The 14,942-nt window shown below is 58.0% G+C and overlaps 1 protein-coding gene across 1 annotated transcript in view; it reads right to left on the minus strand.

The window, feature by feature from the left end:
- Positions 1-14,942, minus strand: part of CASKIN2 (CASK interacting protein 2) — a 33,777-nt gene that overhangs the window by 9,844 nt on the left and 8,991 nt on the right. Inside the window, exons 3-6 of the mRNA XM_071573779.1 lie at positions 3,130-3,181; positions 1,048-1,145; positions 812-957; positions 462-557 (exon numbers count right to left, since the gene is read on the minus strand). Of these exons, the coding sequence (XP_071429880.1) occupies positions 462-557; positions 812-957; positions 1,048-1,145; positions 3,130-3,181 (392 nt within the window). The remainder of the gene's footprint in view (positions 1-461; positions 558-811; positions 958-1,047; positions 1,146-3,129; positions 3,182-14,942) is intronic.

Raw genomic sequence — 14,942 nt, forward strand, 5'->3', positions numbered from 1 at the left:
TGGCTGTGCTCCAGTCCCACCTGGCAGTGCTGGCTGTGCTGGGGTCTCCCAGAGCACAGAGTGGCCCTATGCCCACAAGCTGTGCCAGGGACCTCAAGCAGGGCCGGATGCTCAGAGTTTGCTGGGATTAGCCAGCTCAGCCTATCCATGCTTAACCATGAGCAAAGCTGGGCTGGGTGGGGGGAAGTTGTGGAGAACCAGGAGTGAGAACTCCTGGCTTCCCTCCCAGCCTGACACTGCCTTGCTGTGAGGTCAGGAGCAAAACCCACGGCCCCCAGACTCAGGATCCAGCCTTGTCCAGCCATGGGAGGAGGCAGGTGCTGCCTCTTGGGCTCCGAGCCTTGGGGCAGAGGGAGAGTGGTTGTGGCCAGACACAGTGCTTTGCTCCCAGAGGAGCCACCCCACTCCAGATCCACTCCTGGAGAACAAACCAGCGCAGGGCAGAGCCCCACAGCACCCACCTTCAGCCGCCCGAACTCGCAGGCCAGGTCCAGTGGGGTCTTCTTCGCCTTGTTGATGAGGCAGGGGTTGGACTGGTGCTGGAGCAGCATCTCTGACTGCAGGGGGAAGACGTGGCAGGGGGGCTCAGCACCATCCTGCAGCCCCACCTCCCTCCCACCCTGCATGGGGGCTCAGCATCATCCTGCACCCCCACATCCCTCCCACCCTGCACCCACACCTCCCTCCCACCCTGCATGGGGGCTCAGCACCATCCTGCACCCCCACATCACTCCCATCCTGCACCCTCACCTCCCTCCTGCCCTGCCTGGCGGGGTCTGCCCCTGCCCACCCACCCCCAGCCCTCACTTACCACCTCGTAGTGGCCGTACTGCGCCGACAGGTGCAGCGGGATCTGCCCGTCCAGCGAGGCCATGTTGACGGAGGCAGCGGCGCGGAGCAGCACCCGCACGGGCTCCACGCGGCCCTGCCACGCTGCGTAGTGCAGGGGCCGCATCCCTGTGGGGAACGGGGCTCAGCATGGCTGGGCACAGCCCCCCAGCCTCACCCAGGGGCTGAGCTGGGTCGTGTCCGTGGGTTACCCCTTACCATTGCTGTCCTTGATGTCCACAGTGGCCTGTGCCTCCAGCAGCAGCGAGATGAGGTCCAGGCTGCCACCCAGGGCCGCATGGTGCAGTGCTGAGAACCTGTGGCACAAGGCAGGGCTCAGCCCCCAGCCCCACAGCTGTCCCCACAGCTGTCCTCACGGCCACCCCTGCATGGGGACATGGGCTGAGGGCTGTGATTGTCACCGGCTGTTCATGGCTACATCCCTCCTGATTCCCTGCTCCCACTGCCTCAGCTTCCCCACAGCAAAACATGGATAAAGCACTCCAAGCTGTCTGTGCTTCAGGGCTCAGCAAGGGATGCAGGGACTCTGTACCTTGAGAAAGCCCAGGGAGGGCGTCCCTTGCCCCCCCTGCCCTGTGCAGGGGACAAACAGGCAGGATGGATGCAGATGCACCTCCTCTCTCGGTGGTGCAGCCAGGCAGCTAAAGGCTGCTCACAGCATCTGGCAAATGCATCGGCCCAGTGGCTACTCCTGCCCCCCGTGCCAGCTGCCCCCTCCCCATGCCAGCAGGGATGCTGGGAGACCACGGCAGAGCGTGGGAGGCCGCTGGTAATGAAAGAGCCCTGTGTCTTGGGGCTGTGAAAGGGGCCTGTCTGCCTGGCGCTCCCCCCGTGCTGTCACGTGAAGGGCCAAGGCCAAGCAAGGGGGTCCCTGTGCCACCAGGGATTAGCCCATGTGCCTCTCCAAGGGTAGTGAGGGGCTCCTGACAGCACCAGTGTGGGGCTCTGAGGGGCTCTGCAGGGTCCTAGCCCCATGCTGGGGATGCAGCTCGGCCAGCAAGGCTCTCCTCATCATCCCCATCATCCACAGTCCCTGAGCACCCCCAAATCCCTGTACAGCCTCTGGATGTTGCAGGAGGGACACCAACCCCAGCAGAGAGAGCTGCTCCCTCCTCCAATACACCCACCATGTCCCTGAGGCACAGCAAAACCTCTGCCTCAAAGTGTGAATGGGGGGATACAAATTCCCTTCCCGACTCAGCTCTGCAGGGGTCCCTGTAGGGCCTGCTCTGTTCTGGGGCAGCTGCACAAACCCCTCCCTTCCAAGCCACAGGTGAGGGGATGCTGAGGACACCACCAGCATCATGGCTCTCCCAGGAGGACACACGCTGCTGTCCCCATGCTCAGGTCTCACCTCCTCACTGTCCCCTTCCTGCACTCAATGTAGGAAGCCCAAAACCCCCATGCCCTGCCCGTGTCCTGCTGGGAGGGAATGGACTCTTTATTCCTGTTCCCATCAGTAGCCCTCCCAGAGCTGCCCCAGCACAAGCCCTGTGCCTTATCAGAATCAGATCATTGCTTGTATTATTGTTATGCTATTAAGCTCCATCTGTACAGTATTATTTTAAGATGGAGCTATCCTGCCTGTTCCCAACCCCTCACTGGCCTGTTAGGACTCATCATGGACACCTCTTCCTACAGAGTCCTCCAAAAGAAAACATGTAGAAATTAGGTACAACAACAGAACACAAAACAATGCTAATGACTGACAGGTCAGAGTTAATTCAGTAAGAATAACATGCTTATTTATTTTATGGGCTTTTGTGGTTTCTTTAACTCTCAGTACCCAGCTTATTAAGCACTTGGATTTTGGAAGTGATGAGCCACACAAATATGCTGTGGTCACTTGGCAACCTCATCTTTTCTTTCCCTAACCCCCCCAAACAATGGGATTTTGCTTTTGGGATATTAAACACAAGCACCACTGGGGGCTCACTGAGTGCTCCTCTGTGCTTCAACCAGCACTTGGGACACAGGGCACTGGTTGGATATGCTGCCATCCTTATTCACTCCCATCCCTACGGAAGGGGATGAAGAGCTTTAGGAAGGATTTTCAGGATGGATTGAGCACAGCCCTCAGCTCAGACCTGGGCAGGTATTGGCTCTGCCTCTACAGGGCTTGCCTTGGCTTCGGGATGCTGTTGTGCTCTCCAGGATACAGCTGCTCCCCTTGAAAGCTGTGGGATACCCTGAGCTGCAGGACCGACTGGATATGGGGGAGGACAAGACCACCCAGGCTGGTGGCAGCAGCACCCAGCACTCTGCCAGGGGAGCACTCACCCATCTGCGTCCTGGTAGTTCACGTTCAGGCGCTTGGCAGATCCCAGGAGCTCTGTGGACAGAAGAGGTGAAGGTCAGGGCAGGAGGCAGAGCCCACGTTGCCCTACAGGCCCCCAGGGCCCCACATGAACCCCATTCTGCAGCCACACCAACCTCCCAGCGCACAGAACAGTGCCTGGCCCATCCCGGTGGCCTCTCCTCCTCTCTGCCTCCACGTTCACCTCCACGAACCCTCAGTGGGCTGACTCAGCTCCAGCTCAGACCCTTCTCCCCCTCTGTCCCTCCTGCCCCATCTCCATATGCCCCCCGGGATGGGTCAGACCCCGCAGCTCCTGCCACCCCGGCTCAGAACAACCCTTCCCTCCCCTTTATAGGCACTGGCACCCCAAAACTGCTGAGTGGAGCCCTTTTGCCCCCCACTCACTCCCTGTGCCTGCTGCTGCCACTGAGGCCTGGCCCACAGACCACATGGTTGACATTTTTATGGCCAGGGCAGAGGCTGAAACTTCCAGCTGTGAATGCAAGGATTGTGCCACCTCGGGTATCCCCATGCCCCTGCCCATCCCTCCCTCCCTTTGGGGACCACTGATCAGCAGAGGATGCTCACCCCACCCTCGGCACAGCCTCACACGCACCCCCGGTGCACCCCCAGCTCCCCACTCCTTCCCCCAATTAATTCGAATGAATTCCTTCCTCCCACACAGAGAGGCCATTTTATTCTTCACCAAGGGGTTGAGAGCGGATTAACATCTCTGGAATTCATCCGCCAAGTCAAAAGGGAAAGAAAGGGGAAGGTATGTGGGGGGCAAGAAATGCCGTCGCTCCTCCTCTGCTTCTCCAGGCAGCGCCAGTGCCGAGCCGGGGAGGATTAAATGCTTTGAATGGTTTCTGTGCTTTTTCCTATGGAAAATCAGAGACTGAGAGAAGGGCTCCCAGCCTGGGGGTGAAACAGCTGCGCAGACCCCACTGAAATGTGGTGGGGTTCTGGGAAAGCAGCCCCCTCCCTTGCAGCTGGGTAGATCTCCATGGCTGCAGATCCCTGTCTTCCTCCTCAATTCCCTTCTCTTCTCCTGCTCTCCCAAGGTCTCTGCCCACCTCGCATGGCAGATCCCATACAAAGCCATACTGGGCTGTGTGATCCCTCTGCCGGAAAAGAAGGGCTGAAGAGGGGCTGGCTCATTCATCATGCAAATGGATAATTAAAGGGAACCAAGGACCGGGGTGTTCATTACTGCAATTTACAGTGTTGTGTAAACAGCCTAATTAATGCAGAATGGGCTTGGAGTGGCTGCTGGTGAAGGACTAGTGACTTGTAGCCACAGCTGAGGGGATCAAGACAGGATCACCCTAATTACCTCTTCCAGGGGCTGTTTGTCTTTGAGCGGAAGCCACGAATCCGACAGCCCTTCCCAAAGGAACTGCCTCCTAAAGCCATCGCTCGGCGTAACTCCCACTTTTCCTTCCCAGCCCCATATTGCCCAAGAGCCTGGGATCCACACAAGTTGCTCCCCTCAGCCCCACCAGTCAGGAAAAAACCATTTCACTTGTAACATTTCCCCACCAGGAAAAAAATAACATTTCGCTGGTTAACAGGTCACATCTGACCCGAGTCCTGGAGCGACTGTAACCACCGTTCCCTGCAGTGCCACTGTCACGGAGCCAGAATTGCACTTGGGGTGTATGGCAGAGCCAGGAAGGGGCTCAGCTATAGTGGGCAAAGGCCTCATTCTGTCCCTCCAAAAGTCTTGGGACAGATCCTGCAAGTGGGAAGCTGGAAGGGCTGGAAAGTGTTTGCTGCAGGTGGATTTTCAAAGGACACAATCAAGAGAAAATGAAAAATAAACAAAGGGTTCCCCTGATCTGTAAGCAATGCCTGTGAAGCCATCACCTCCCACTCCCTGCCTTTAACTGGGGGTTATAAATAGGTATTTTGAAGGACACTGTGGGATGGGAACTGAAGGCCAACATGGGATTGCTCCCATCAGCTGCAGACACAAACTGCCACCAGGTTTTGCTCTGAGAAAAAGTGGGGAGAGGAGAAGGAAGAAGAGCAGGGGTCCTAACCCAGGGCAGGAGGGGCAGAGTCTGAATGAGGATACCTGGGCAGGCAATGCTGCAAAGAGAAGGGCTGAATGGAGGTGCCCACTGAGCACCAGCACATCCAAAAGAGGCAGAAACATTCCACAGCCCCAGGGGCTGCTCCTGGGGTTCAGCAACCCCCACTATTTGAAGAGAGCGAGCTCACCCCAAAATCCCATCCCTGATCTCTTCCCATAAGGCGACTGGGCTGGCCAGTGCAGTCCAGTGAGCAGGGCTGGGATGTGGTGGGTGTCCCAGGACATGGCAGGTGTCCCTGCCCACTCCCCAGCCCCAGGAGGCAGCTGTCAGCATCTGCATCTCCCTGAGCAACATTCCTCAAATTAGTTCCCTGCTCTGGCAGCCCAGCAAGGTCAGGACTCAGGGCAGGACCACGTGGACACAGTGTGGGTGGCAGGAAAAGCAGCAAGTCCCAAACAGCAGTCAGGAGCAACATTCACTTTGGGAGTCTTACCAAATTCTGGGATCCACCTTGAGCAGGAAGGGAAAGGGCTCATCCCCAGTTTGTAGGTGAGTATGTCACTGCTTGGAGAACTGGAGGATTTGCAGCCACGCTGGAAGGTGCAGGGCTGTGCAGGTCCAGGCACAAAGGCATGGGAAAGGAGAGGAATGGAGGGATGGAGGGGAAGCTGAGCACAGCCAGACATCCAGGACCCCTCCACCAGTGCTGCCCTACTGCACACCCCTCAGCAAGGCACAGGGAGTCAGCAGAGCAGCCTCCAGGAACCCAGCAAGAGGAATGCAGCTGATGGGATGCTTCCCTGCATCCCTCTTCCTCATTCCATCCATGCTCTCCTTTTAACTGATTCCCCAGGTTTTTCCCCCATTTCTTCAGCACCTTCTCTCCCTGTCAGTGTCCAGGCTCCCCCTCCTTTTCCACCCAGCTGTTTTGGGGTTCAGCAGAGGCCAGGCCAAGCCATTCCCAATGCCTTCCAGATCAGCTGGTTCAAAGGTGCAGCTCCAGCCAGGGCATTGCAGAGCTGTGCTGTGAAAGGGCTGCAGGGTCGATCCAGCTACAGCCCTGGGATGGGGCAGACAGATCCTTCCCAGCCACATCATCACCGGGGCTGGTGCACCCACAGGCCTGATCAACATCACTCCGTCTTGCCAGGAGCACACTCATATCCCGGGAAGATGAACCCAGAGGAAAACAGACTCAGTGCTTGAAATGCAAAGGGTATTTCCAAGGAAAATGCAGCTTGGTGCAGCTCAAGGGTTAACTCCAGCTGTGAGTTCCCCTTGTTTGGCCCCGCTCCCCACCACGACCCCTCCAAGGGGTCCCGCCAGGCTCCCACCCCACTGCGCTCTGCTCCCGGCTTTGGCGTATTCTCCGGCGCCTGCCCGGGCAGGACGAGGCTCAGCAGTGCTGGGCCGAGCCAGAGCGAGGCCTCGAGGGAGCCAGTGAGCTTCTGTGCAGTGTCTGGCTGCCAAGCGGCAGCGGGAAGCACCTCCGGAACGCTCCGGCAAATTGCTTACAAATGTCGGGCCGGCCGCCGGCCGTGGTGAAGGCAGCGCGGCCGCTCGCTCACCGCACGGAGCCGAGACCCTCGCCCACGGCACACTCTGGCTCTTGGCCTTTCACATCCCTGCTGGCCAGGACGGCACGGCCCCACACGGCGCATTCCCAGCCAGCTCCCCCGGCCAAGCAGCCCTCTCTGCCTGTGCCTCAGTTTCCCCGTGGGGATGCCAGGCTGGGCTGAGCCCCCCGCAGGGTGCAGGGGCACCTGGGGAGTGTCCGGCCAGGGCGAGGCACTGCTGGCAGCCAGCCCAGCACCAACTCCTATTCAACCCCCGAGGCCCTCGCCTGGCGCCGTCTGTGCCGCCTGTGCAGAGCCAGGCGTGCCCTCGCCCAGCCAACACCCCCGTGCCAGCACGCCGGGCACCCTGAGTCACCCCCGGCCCTGCAGCGCGGAGCTCGTTCCGCAGGGACACCCGTGAGCTTCGCCCCCAGGTCCTGGAGATGGACACAAACCCTCCGGAGCGTTGAGATGCTTGTTCAGAAGTGGCAACACATACTCAGCTGGGTTTGACTGTGGAAGGAAATGCCCAGATACCCCGTTGAGACCCCTTGGCTCTTACATGGGGAGTCAGGCTCCAGAAAACAGAGGTTATGCTGTGACACCCCTGCTTTTGTCCAGCCAGGGCTGCCACAGCAGAACTCCTGCATTGCAAGGCTTTGTCGCTGTGCAGGACACACAGACCTGTAACTGAAGACCCATTTCCTTGCTAGAGATGGTTGGAAAAACACCCCTTTCTGCTGGCCCTGTGTCACAGACTCTCATCACTTCCCTTTGTCCTGGGAAATCACAACCCCACACTGCTGGCTGCAGGTATCCCTGTGCCATGAGCCTCCCCATGCTGCAGGTCTGAGCATCCCTATATGTGAACATCCCTGAGCTGTCAGCTATAAGAACTCTCAACATCCAGCCTGAGCATTCCTGCACTGCCTGCTACAAGCACCCTGCCTGCAGGGATGCTCTGTCTGGTCACTGCAGGAACACCATCCTGCTACCCTGAGTGATGGGAGAGAGACCATGTGCTTCGGACACACCAAATACAAGCACATATCCTCTTGGGAAAATGAAAGCCACCTGGGGACTGTCACCACTAAGCCAATAAACCAGCTGGAGGAGCTAATCAGCTGCAATCCTGCAGAGCACCAGCCGTCTCTGATGGCGGTGGCAGCCTCTGGAGCTGAAGGTGGAGGTGGCAGGAGCTGGCAGCTTCACCCAACCTGCCCTGTGATGGCCTGGGGTGGCCCTGCCTCAGCACACAGTGGGTTTGTGATGAGATTCAGCACAGACTGACTGTCTTACCCAAAATCAAGCCCCAAAGAGGTGATGTTCATCCCTCTTCCACAGGAATCCAGGAATCACCCTTCCCTGTCACCTCACTATCCACAGGCACGTCCGCTGTGGCCACCCACACCTGGCTCCTCCCGGCAGACCGGCTGCTTTGGGAGCAGTTTCCCAATAGGTTCAGAAGAGATTCACCCGCCTCAATAGGGAAGGAGTTCAGCCACAGAGATGTTAGGAAACTCAGCCAAAGTTGCCCAGCAAGCTTGGAACACAGGATGGGTGAGAGCCAAGGGCTCCTGACCCTGGTGCCTGCCACAGCCACCAGCCTGCACCCCAAACACTGAGCCCAGAACTGTGCCCAGATCCCTGGGCAGGCAGGGGATCCCTGTTTTCCCCATGGTTGTAGTGGGTGAATTTGGCTGCCAATGTGCTGCCACTCGGAATATCCTGGCTGAGCACCCATTCCTGTGCCCAAATGCCACAGGTGTCCAAATGCCATATGTCCTTTCCTGCCTGCAAATGGCCTGTGCCAGGTCTGAGCATCTGCAGCATCCCTGTGGATGGGATGCCCACCAACGCTGACAAACAGGTCCTCTGCCACAGTGTGGGGTGGGTCCAACTAGGAGAAAGCCACTGGGCTAACTGGCAGGGATGGGGTGCAATCAGGGAGGCAGATTCCCATAAACACAGGGCAAACATCAGTGATGGGAGAGTGTGACACCAGCAGGGAGCCCCTTATCTGTCCCTACACCAGCATCTGGCAGTTACATGAGGATAAATGGTGTCTTCATCCCTTGTGAACCTACCAAACCCTGGAATTACTGCCCAGGCTGTGTGATGGCTGTCACACCAAGCCCCACTCCTGGCTTCAGCAGCCTGGGTCCAGATGGAATAACTCCAGCAGGTGCGGTAACTTACCAGGAGCTGAGCTCTAGGCAGCTCCTTGCAGCATCCTGAGGGCTGGACACAACATCCTTGTGCTGTGAGCACTCCTGCACCAAATGCTCGTTTCTAACCTCAGCAGAAGTCACCATTTACCCCTGGCTTGGGCCCCAAATTTTAGGGCTTACAGCTATGCAGAGCCCAAGCCACCCCTGTCACCAACTTGCCTCTGCCAATGGCATATCTGAGTCTCCTCTGGCAGTTCTGTCTCCTTCCTCATCTGTGCTTTCTCCTCCTAAGCTCTCCCATCCTGCAATGTGTTCAGATACAATGGTGGATGATGGTGAAGGCAGGTGATGGCAAAGGTAGAGGAGTTTGAGAGGTAGCCTTTCCTCCTGGGCTGGGCTGCAGATCCACTACAGCCAAAGGGAAGGGTTTCGGGATACGGCAACAGGACTATGGAGTCAACTGGAAGCCTTCTTCCCAGGGAAAATCCAACAATTAAGTATGGAGCTGGGGAGGCATCCCCAAGCAGCACAGACATCGATCACTTATTCCCAGTCACCCTGAGACCCAGCCAGACCCCCAGTTTGCCCCTGCTGCTTCCCTTCACAAGCAAAGCAGGAAAAACCAGGCAGTTTGTTCAAAGTGAAGTCTTCCAGAACAATGAAAGGAAAAGCAGAGTCGGAAACCCCGTTCCCATCCACGCAGCTGGGAAGAATGTGCAGCACTCAGCTCTCACCCTTGAGGCTTGATGGACACAGCAGGGATGGAGGAGCAAACACCAAAGGGGGGGAAAGAGCATCACAGAAGTCAGTTGGGGCTGGATTCTCCCCTTGCAAAAGCCAAACATGCTTCTGCTCTGAGTTTCAGGTGCCCAGAAGGATTTCAGCTGCGTGGTGGGATGAATGGCACTTGCTCCCATTCCCCACATAAATCTGGGGGCTTGCAGCAGTTCCTTATCCCAAAGTGATGAACCCCAGCCCAGCTTCCCTGGCATGGGGGAGCAGCAACAGCCCTTCCCCACGGAGCCGAAATCACAACCCCCAGCCCCATCCAGGATGGAAACAGCTGGGAAAGACTTTGGGTGGGGGGAAGTGGGGCGGCTCCTTCGGAGATACAAGAGCTCCTTTCCCAGCTGGCCGGGGAAACGCGTTACCGGGAGGTGAAGTCACCGTCCCTACTGGGACCTGGCTATTCCGCTCTCCAGGATATGAACTCAGAGGAGCTGTATTTGCCCAGGGAAGAGGTGGAGCCTTTTCCATTTCCCCCATCCTTCCGAAAGGACAGGACGCCTCCCAGAGCGGGAAGAGATGTGCCGATAGCGGCGGGGCCAGCAGCCAAGTGTGAGCACTGCCCGTACCCGTCGTGCATCCCCAGGCACACCATGGGGCCAGGAGCCACCCGTGGGCCATGGGAAACGGGGACCAGCAGAGCATCTGCTTCAGCATCAACAATGCTCCTGAGCTCCCACCCAACTGGTTCCACACCAGTTCAAACTGGTTCCCTGGAAGCCAAGGAAAGGTCTGCGGGGCTCTGGTGCCCCCTGGACACCCAGACCAAGGGGCTGAACCTACAGACACTCTCAGGGTTCTCATTAATGCCACACCGAGCAAATAGTGCATTAAAATAATCTGTGGTGGATGCACTGCAGATTGACAAGGGCAGAAATAACACTAAAGGGACTTAGAGAGATTAAGGGAACAAACCCAGGCAGATTCAACCTGAGAAAAATGCAGATTGCAGCATATGGGGGAAAATAATCCAACCGGCAGAAGGTCAATGGGAGGAAGAAAGAGGGGAAGCAGGATGTGGGGGGACGGTGAGAGTGGTGTGAGCATGGGCACGGAGGGAGCTGCTGGTGAGGAAAACAACCTTGGCAGCCCTGCACAGGGGGATGCCACTTCCCAGGGGTACCATCTTGCATCAGGTACCCAGGCTGTGAACACAACAGAGGCTCCCAGGGGGCATGAGAGGTGAGCGACAGGAGCCAGCAGTGAAGGGCTGGCCTTGCACAGGAAGATTAGGGCAGGTCAGTAAGTCTGGATTAGCTGAGCAACAGTTAATTATGGAGGGCGGGCAGGGACGCAGCAACCCACCTACACCTGGAGGAGTTTGACGCTCCAGAGCAGCACGTAGCTATTCATTTTATGGTTCTAACAATGAGCCCCAGATAAAAATTAGAGCAGCTGACAGTGGCCAGCAAAACCCCACCCCGTGGGCTCAAGAGAGCAAAACAAGGATCCAGCCTCTACACTGCACTTTGAGGGTTGCAGCACTCATGCAGCTCCCAGGGGAAGCAGGGCAAGGCTGAGGCTGGAGGACCGGCAGCCCCATGGAATTCTGTCCCCATGAATGCCAGCCTGGCACCTGCACATGACAGCTTGGCATCCAGGAGCTGCTCCAGCCGGTGGAGCCAGTACTCAAAGCACACAGGGATGTGGAGGCTGGAAATCCTGTGACATCCTCCCCTTTTGGCCCCAGGGAAGCTGTCATGCACCTGAAGCAGGCGCTGCCAGGGCGGACGGAGCAGCTGTCCCCACCCTGGCTGCGCTAATCTGGGCAAGGCACACAGGATGGGAGGGGAGGCACGGGGAGGTCACCCAGAAGGTCGACGGTTCAAGTGCTGTCACTCCTTCCCAAGGACCTGACAGCCGGGAACTGAATTTTCCCCCAGGCCCCCCCCCGGGCACCAGCCTGTGGGCAATCAGCCGGCGGCGGCCCAGGACTAACCTCAGACGGCTGCTGGGGGCCAGAGTTCGGAGTCACACGTAGTTAAAAATACCTCGTGGATGCCTTTTCTCAACTCTGACCCCATGGGCCAGTGCAGCCGCCAGTCCTGCTTGAGGATGTGCCGGCGGGGTCCCCTGGGACAGTCACAGTCCAGTCTGTGCAGGGACAGTGCAGATGCTGCCTGCAGACTGTGTCTTCCTCTCTAGGAACCAAGGATTTCCATTCCTGGGTGGCTCCTGCATATACCCTCTGTCGCCAAACCAAAATGGGAGGCTCTTTGATTCTTATGACTGCCTGGATCTGAGGAGCTCAAGCAAACCATTCCCTTCCCTTCTGGACAGATGAACTGTGGTCTCTGGTTCCTATCAGTCCCAAGGGATGCTGGATGGGTGCCTGCTCCCACAGATGCCATGGTGCTGCAGACATCCATGGCATCTGCATTGGGAAAAAGCACGAGGATTTCACCCAGCAGTGGCTCCTCTGCTCCAAAGCTATGACAGATGGAAGGGCTCCCTCTCCAAATCCCTTCTTCAATAATGGCAAGGTCTTCTCTCCTTGCTGTTCCCACTCCAGTTGCAAGGTCACCTACCAAAACACATGGGAACTGAGTGGATGCTTCACACTGCTGCCAGTTGGAATGGGAGCAAGATGAGTCCATCCCCAGTGGGCCAAGCTCCCTCCAGCCTGGGACACACAGACCAAGAGATGATCCCACTGCCACCCTCTCCTCTCCTTTCCCTGCCCAGGCTGGGAAGGTAGTGTGGCTTTGCCCATGCCAGGCAAGGGCTCTTTGACGGATCAGACACTTCAACTGCTGCCCAGCTTTCCATCTTGTTGGGCAGTGGCACGGAGTGGGAGAAGTCATCACCAAAATCCTGCTGAGCACCTGGCCAGTGGCACTTTTGTCGTACCTTAGCTGGACTGGGATATTTTCATGCAGCAGTGGCAGGGAAGGATTTGCCTGGGACCCTGGTCTACAGTGGGATTCCACATGCAGGGGACAGGAGAAGGACATGACAGCTGCATCACCAGGATGTCCTGCACCACCCTGTGTGTCCCGCCATGGAAGCAGCAGTCACTTAGCAGCCAGTGACAGTCTCTGTCCTGGGAGATGCATGACCCCATCCCTGTGCTGGAAGGAGGAACCCACTCCAGGACTCTGCACCCATCCTGCCATCCCCATGGGGCCCTTGGCGACTGCTGAGCTATTCTGGGCGCTGCGTTCCTGACCCCCTCCCCTTGTCCCAGCTGCTCCAGGGCCGGCAGGGAGGGCCGTGGGTTCCTTCCACTGCCCAGCCCGGACACCAGAGCCCAGTAGCAGCTGCCTGAGGACCAGCTGGAGACAAAAGGCTACATGGAGCAGTCCCATCCCCCCATGTACCTTGGGAAGGACAGGGGCTGATTTACAGCAAGGGCAAAAGCATCAGAATACAACTTCAATACACAAGGGGAGCTGGATCTGAGGACCACCGGTCTGTGGGCTGAGCTCTGGTTGGCAGCTTTCGTGCAGGAATGGGGAAGGGGGTTGAGGGCAGCACATCAACACCCCTCAGCCACCAAAGAACAAACCCACCTTAGCACCAGAGGCAAATTGAGGCAGGAGCAACATCCCTGGCCTCTTGTCAAACCACGGCCACGTCCAGCTTCCTGCAGGGCCCTGCTGCCTGCAGGGACCCCACTGCCAGGTCAGCCTCCTCCCTCCCAGCCCTGCCTGGGCACTCCCCACACCCCATCCCGACAGAGGGTGGTGGGACACAAGCCAAGGCCTGCCCGCTCCCTGGACCCTTGCCCGCAACCCGATCTGTTTACGCCTTCCCAGCGCGCCGGGTGCGTGTCGGGAACGGCCCCGGCAAGCCCGAGTTGGCGGCAGAGCAGGACGTGGGAGCCCAGAGCAGAAACCCCCACCTGCCGCCTCGCAGCATCCTGGGCGGGTGGTGGGGAGAAAGTGGGGGGAACACTGGGAAAAAAAGAGACCCTACAACATCCCTCAGCTGCCTTTTGTAGGAAAAGGCTTCTTGCACTATGTCACCCCTTCTGTGGCATCCTGTGCCTCCCACCTCGGCCAGGGGATCAGCGCAGGTTGTCCCATCCCCAGGCTCTGCTGGCAAAGGGCTTTCTGAGCTGTGCCAATCGGAAAGCTCTGGGAGAGTGAACTGCAGCATTCAGAGCAGGCTGCAGTGGAACAGAGCAGAGCTGTGACTTTTGGGGGCTCAGAGCTGGACACTCTCACATCCACACCAGGTTTGAGGTGGAAGGAATAGAGAAACAGCTCCAGGATGTCCATGTGCTGCTAAATATAACTAGTGGGACAGAGGCTTCAAGACAGGGAGTTGCCTGCATCCCAGCACTGCTGAGGAGGAAGCCAAGGGCTCCCCCAAGGCTTGGGCTGCTCTTGGGTTTGGAACACAGAGTAGGGTCAGAGGCAGCTCCTCAGACTCTGCAGGAGCCTCCTTCCCTGAAAGGAGGAGCGTTTCCCTTCTCTTTAAGCCAGCAGGATTAGTAGGTGCTCATTCAGGGAAGCCAGGAAGGCTCACACAGCCCTTCCCATCTGTGTCAGCCCAACAAAACCAGGGCAGAGCTGCTTCAGGCCAACCAGAGCAGTCTGGGCTGCAGCCCAAAGCAATCCCCAGGCCAGGGCTGTGCCAGTCCCCATGTTGCTGGCCAGGTTTGTTGTGTCCCTGTGCCCCCCATGTAGGCAATGATTAGCCACCAGGGAGGACTCTGGCCCCTTGTGGAGGCCACTGAGGCTAGTGGTGCTCACGTGGCCTTGCCATGGCAGGGACACATCCTGGGTCCCTGAGGAGCCACACAAGCTGTGAGAAGGGTGTCCTGCTCAGGGAGAGAGGACATCCATGGGAGGGGGCTCCCAATCCAGACTCCATATTGGTGTTTGCACCCAGTTCCCCCACAGCTGGAAAACCTCCTTCAGGCTTATCCACACCTGTCCTGAAACAGAAACAAGGCGAGGCCTCAAGATGGGCTGCTTGAGGGTGAGAGGGAGAGCCACCAGCCACTGGCATTGACGCTCCAAGGGGGCAGGAGGCACCTGCAAAGTGGGTGGGAGAGTCCAAGCCAGCCTTGCCACCAGAGACACCTCCATGCCAGGCACCTGATGCCCTTGCAGTGCTCGCCAACTCCCCTTCCAAGCAGACAGGGTGTCTTACACAACAGGTTACGAAACTCTGGGAGTTTTCACCCCTCCTGGCACAGCTGCCCACCGGGGTCAGCCAACACCAGTTTCAGTTCCTGGGATGGCACCTGGGGGAGGCCAGGACAGGGGTCTGGGCACAGTGACAGTGCCAG

The sequence above is a fragment of the Pithys albifrons genome, chromosome 19, assembly GCF_047495875.1.
Source record: "Pithys albifrons albifrons isolate INPA30051 chromosome 19, PitAlb_v1, whole genome shotgun sequence".
Classification (NCBI taxonomy): Eukaryota; Metazoa; Chordata; class Aves; order Passeriformes; family Thamnophilidae; genus Pithys; species Pithys albifrons.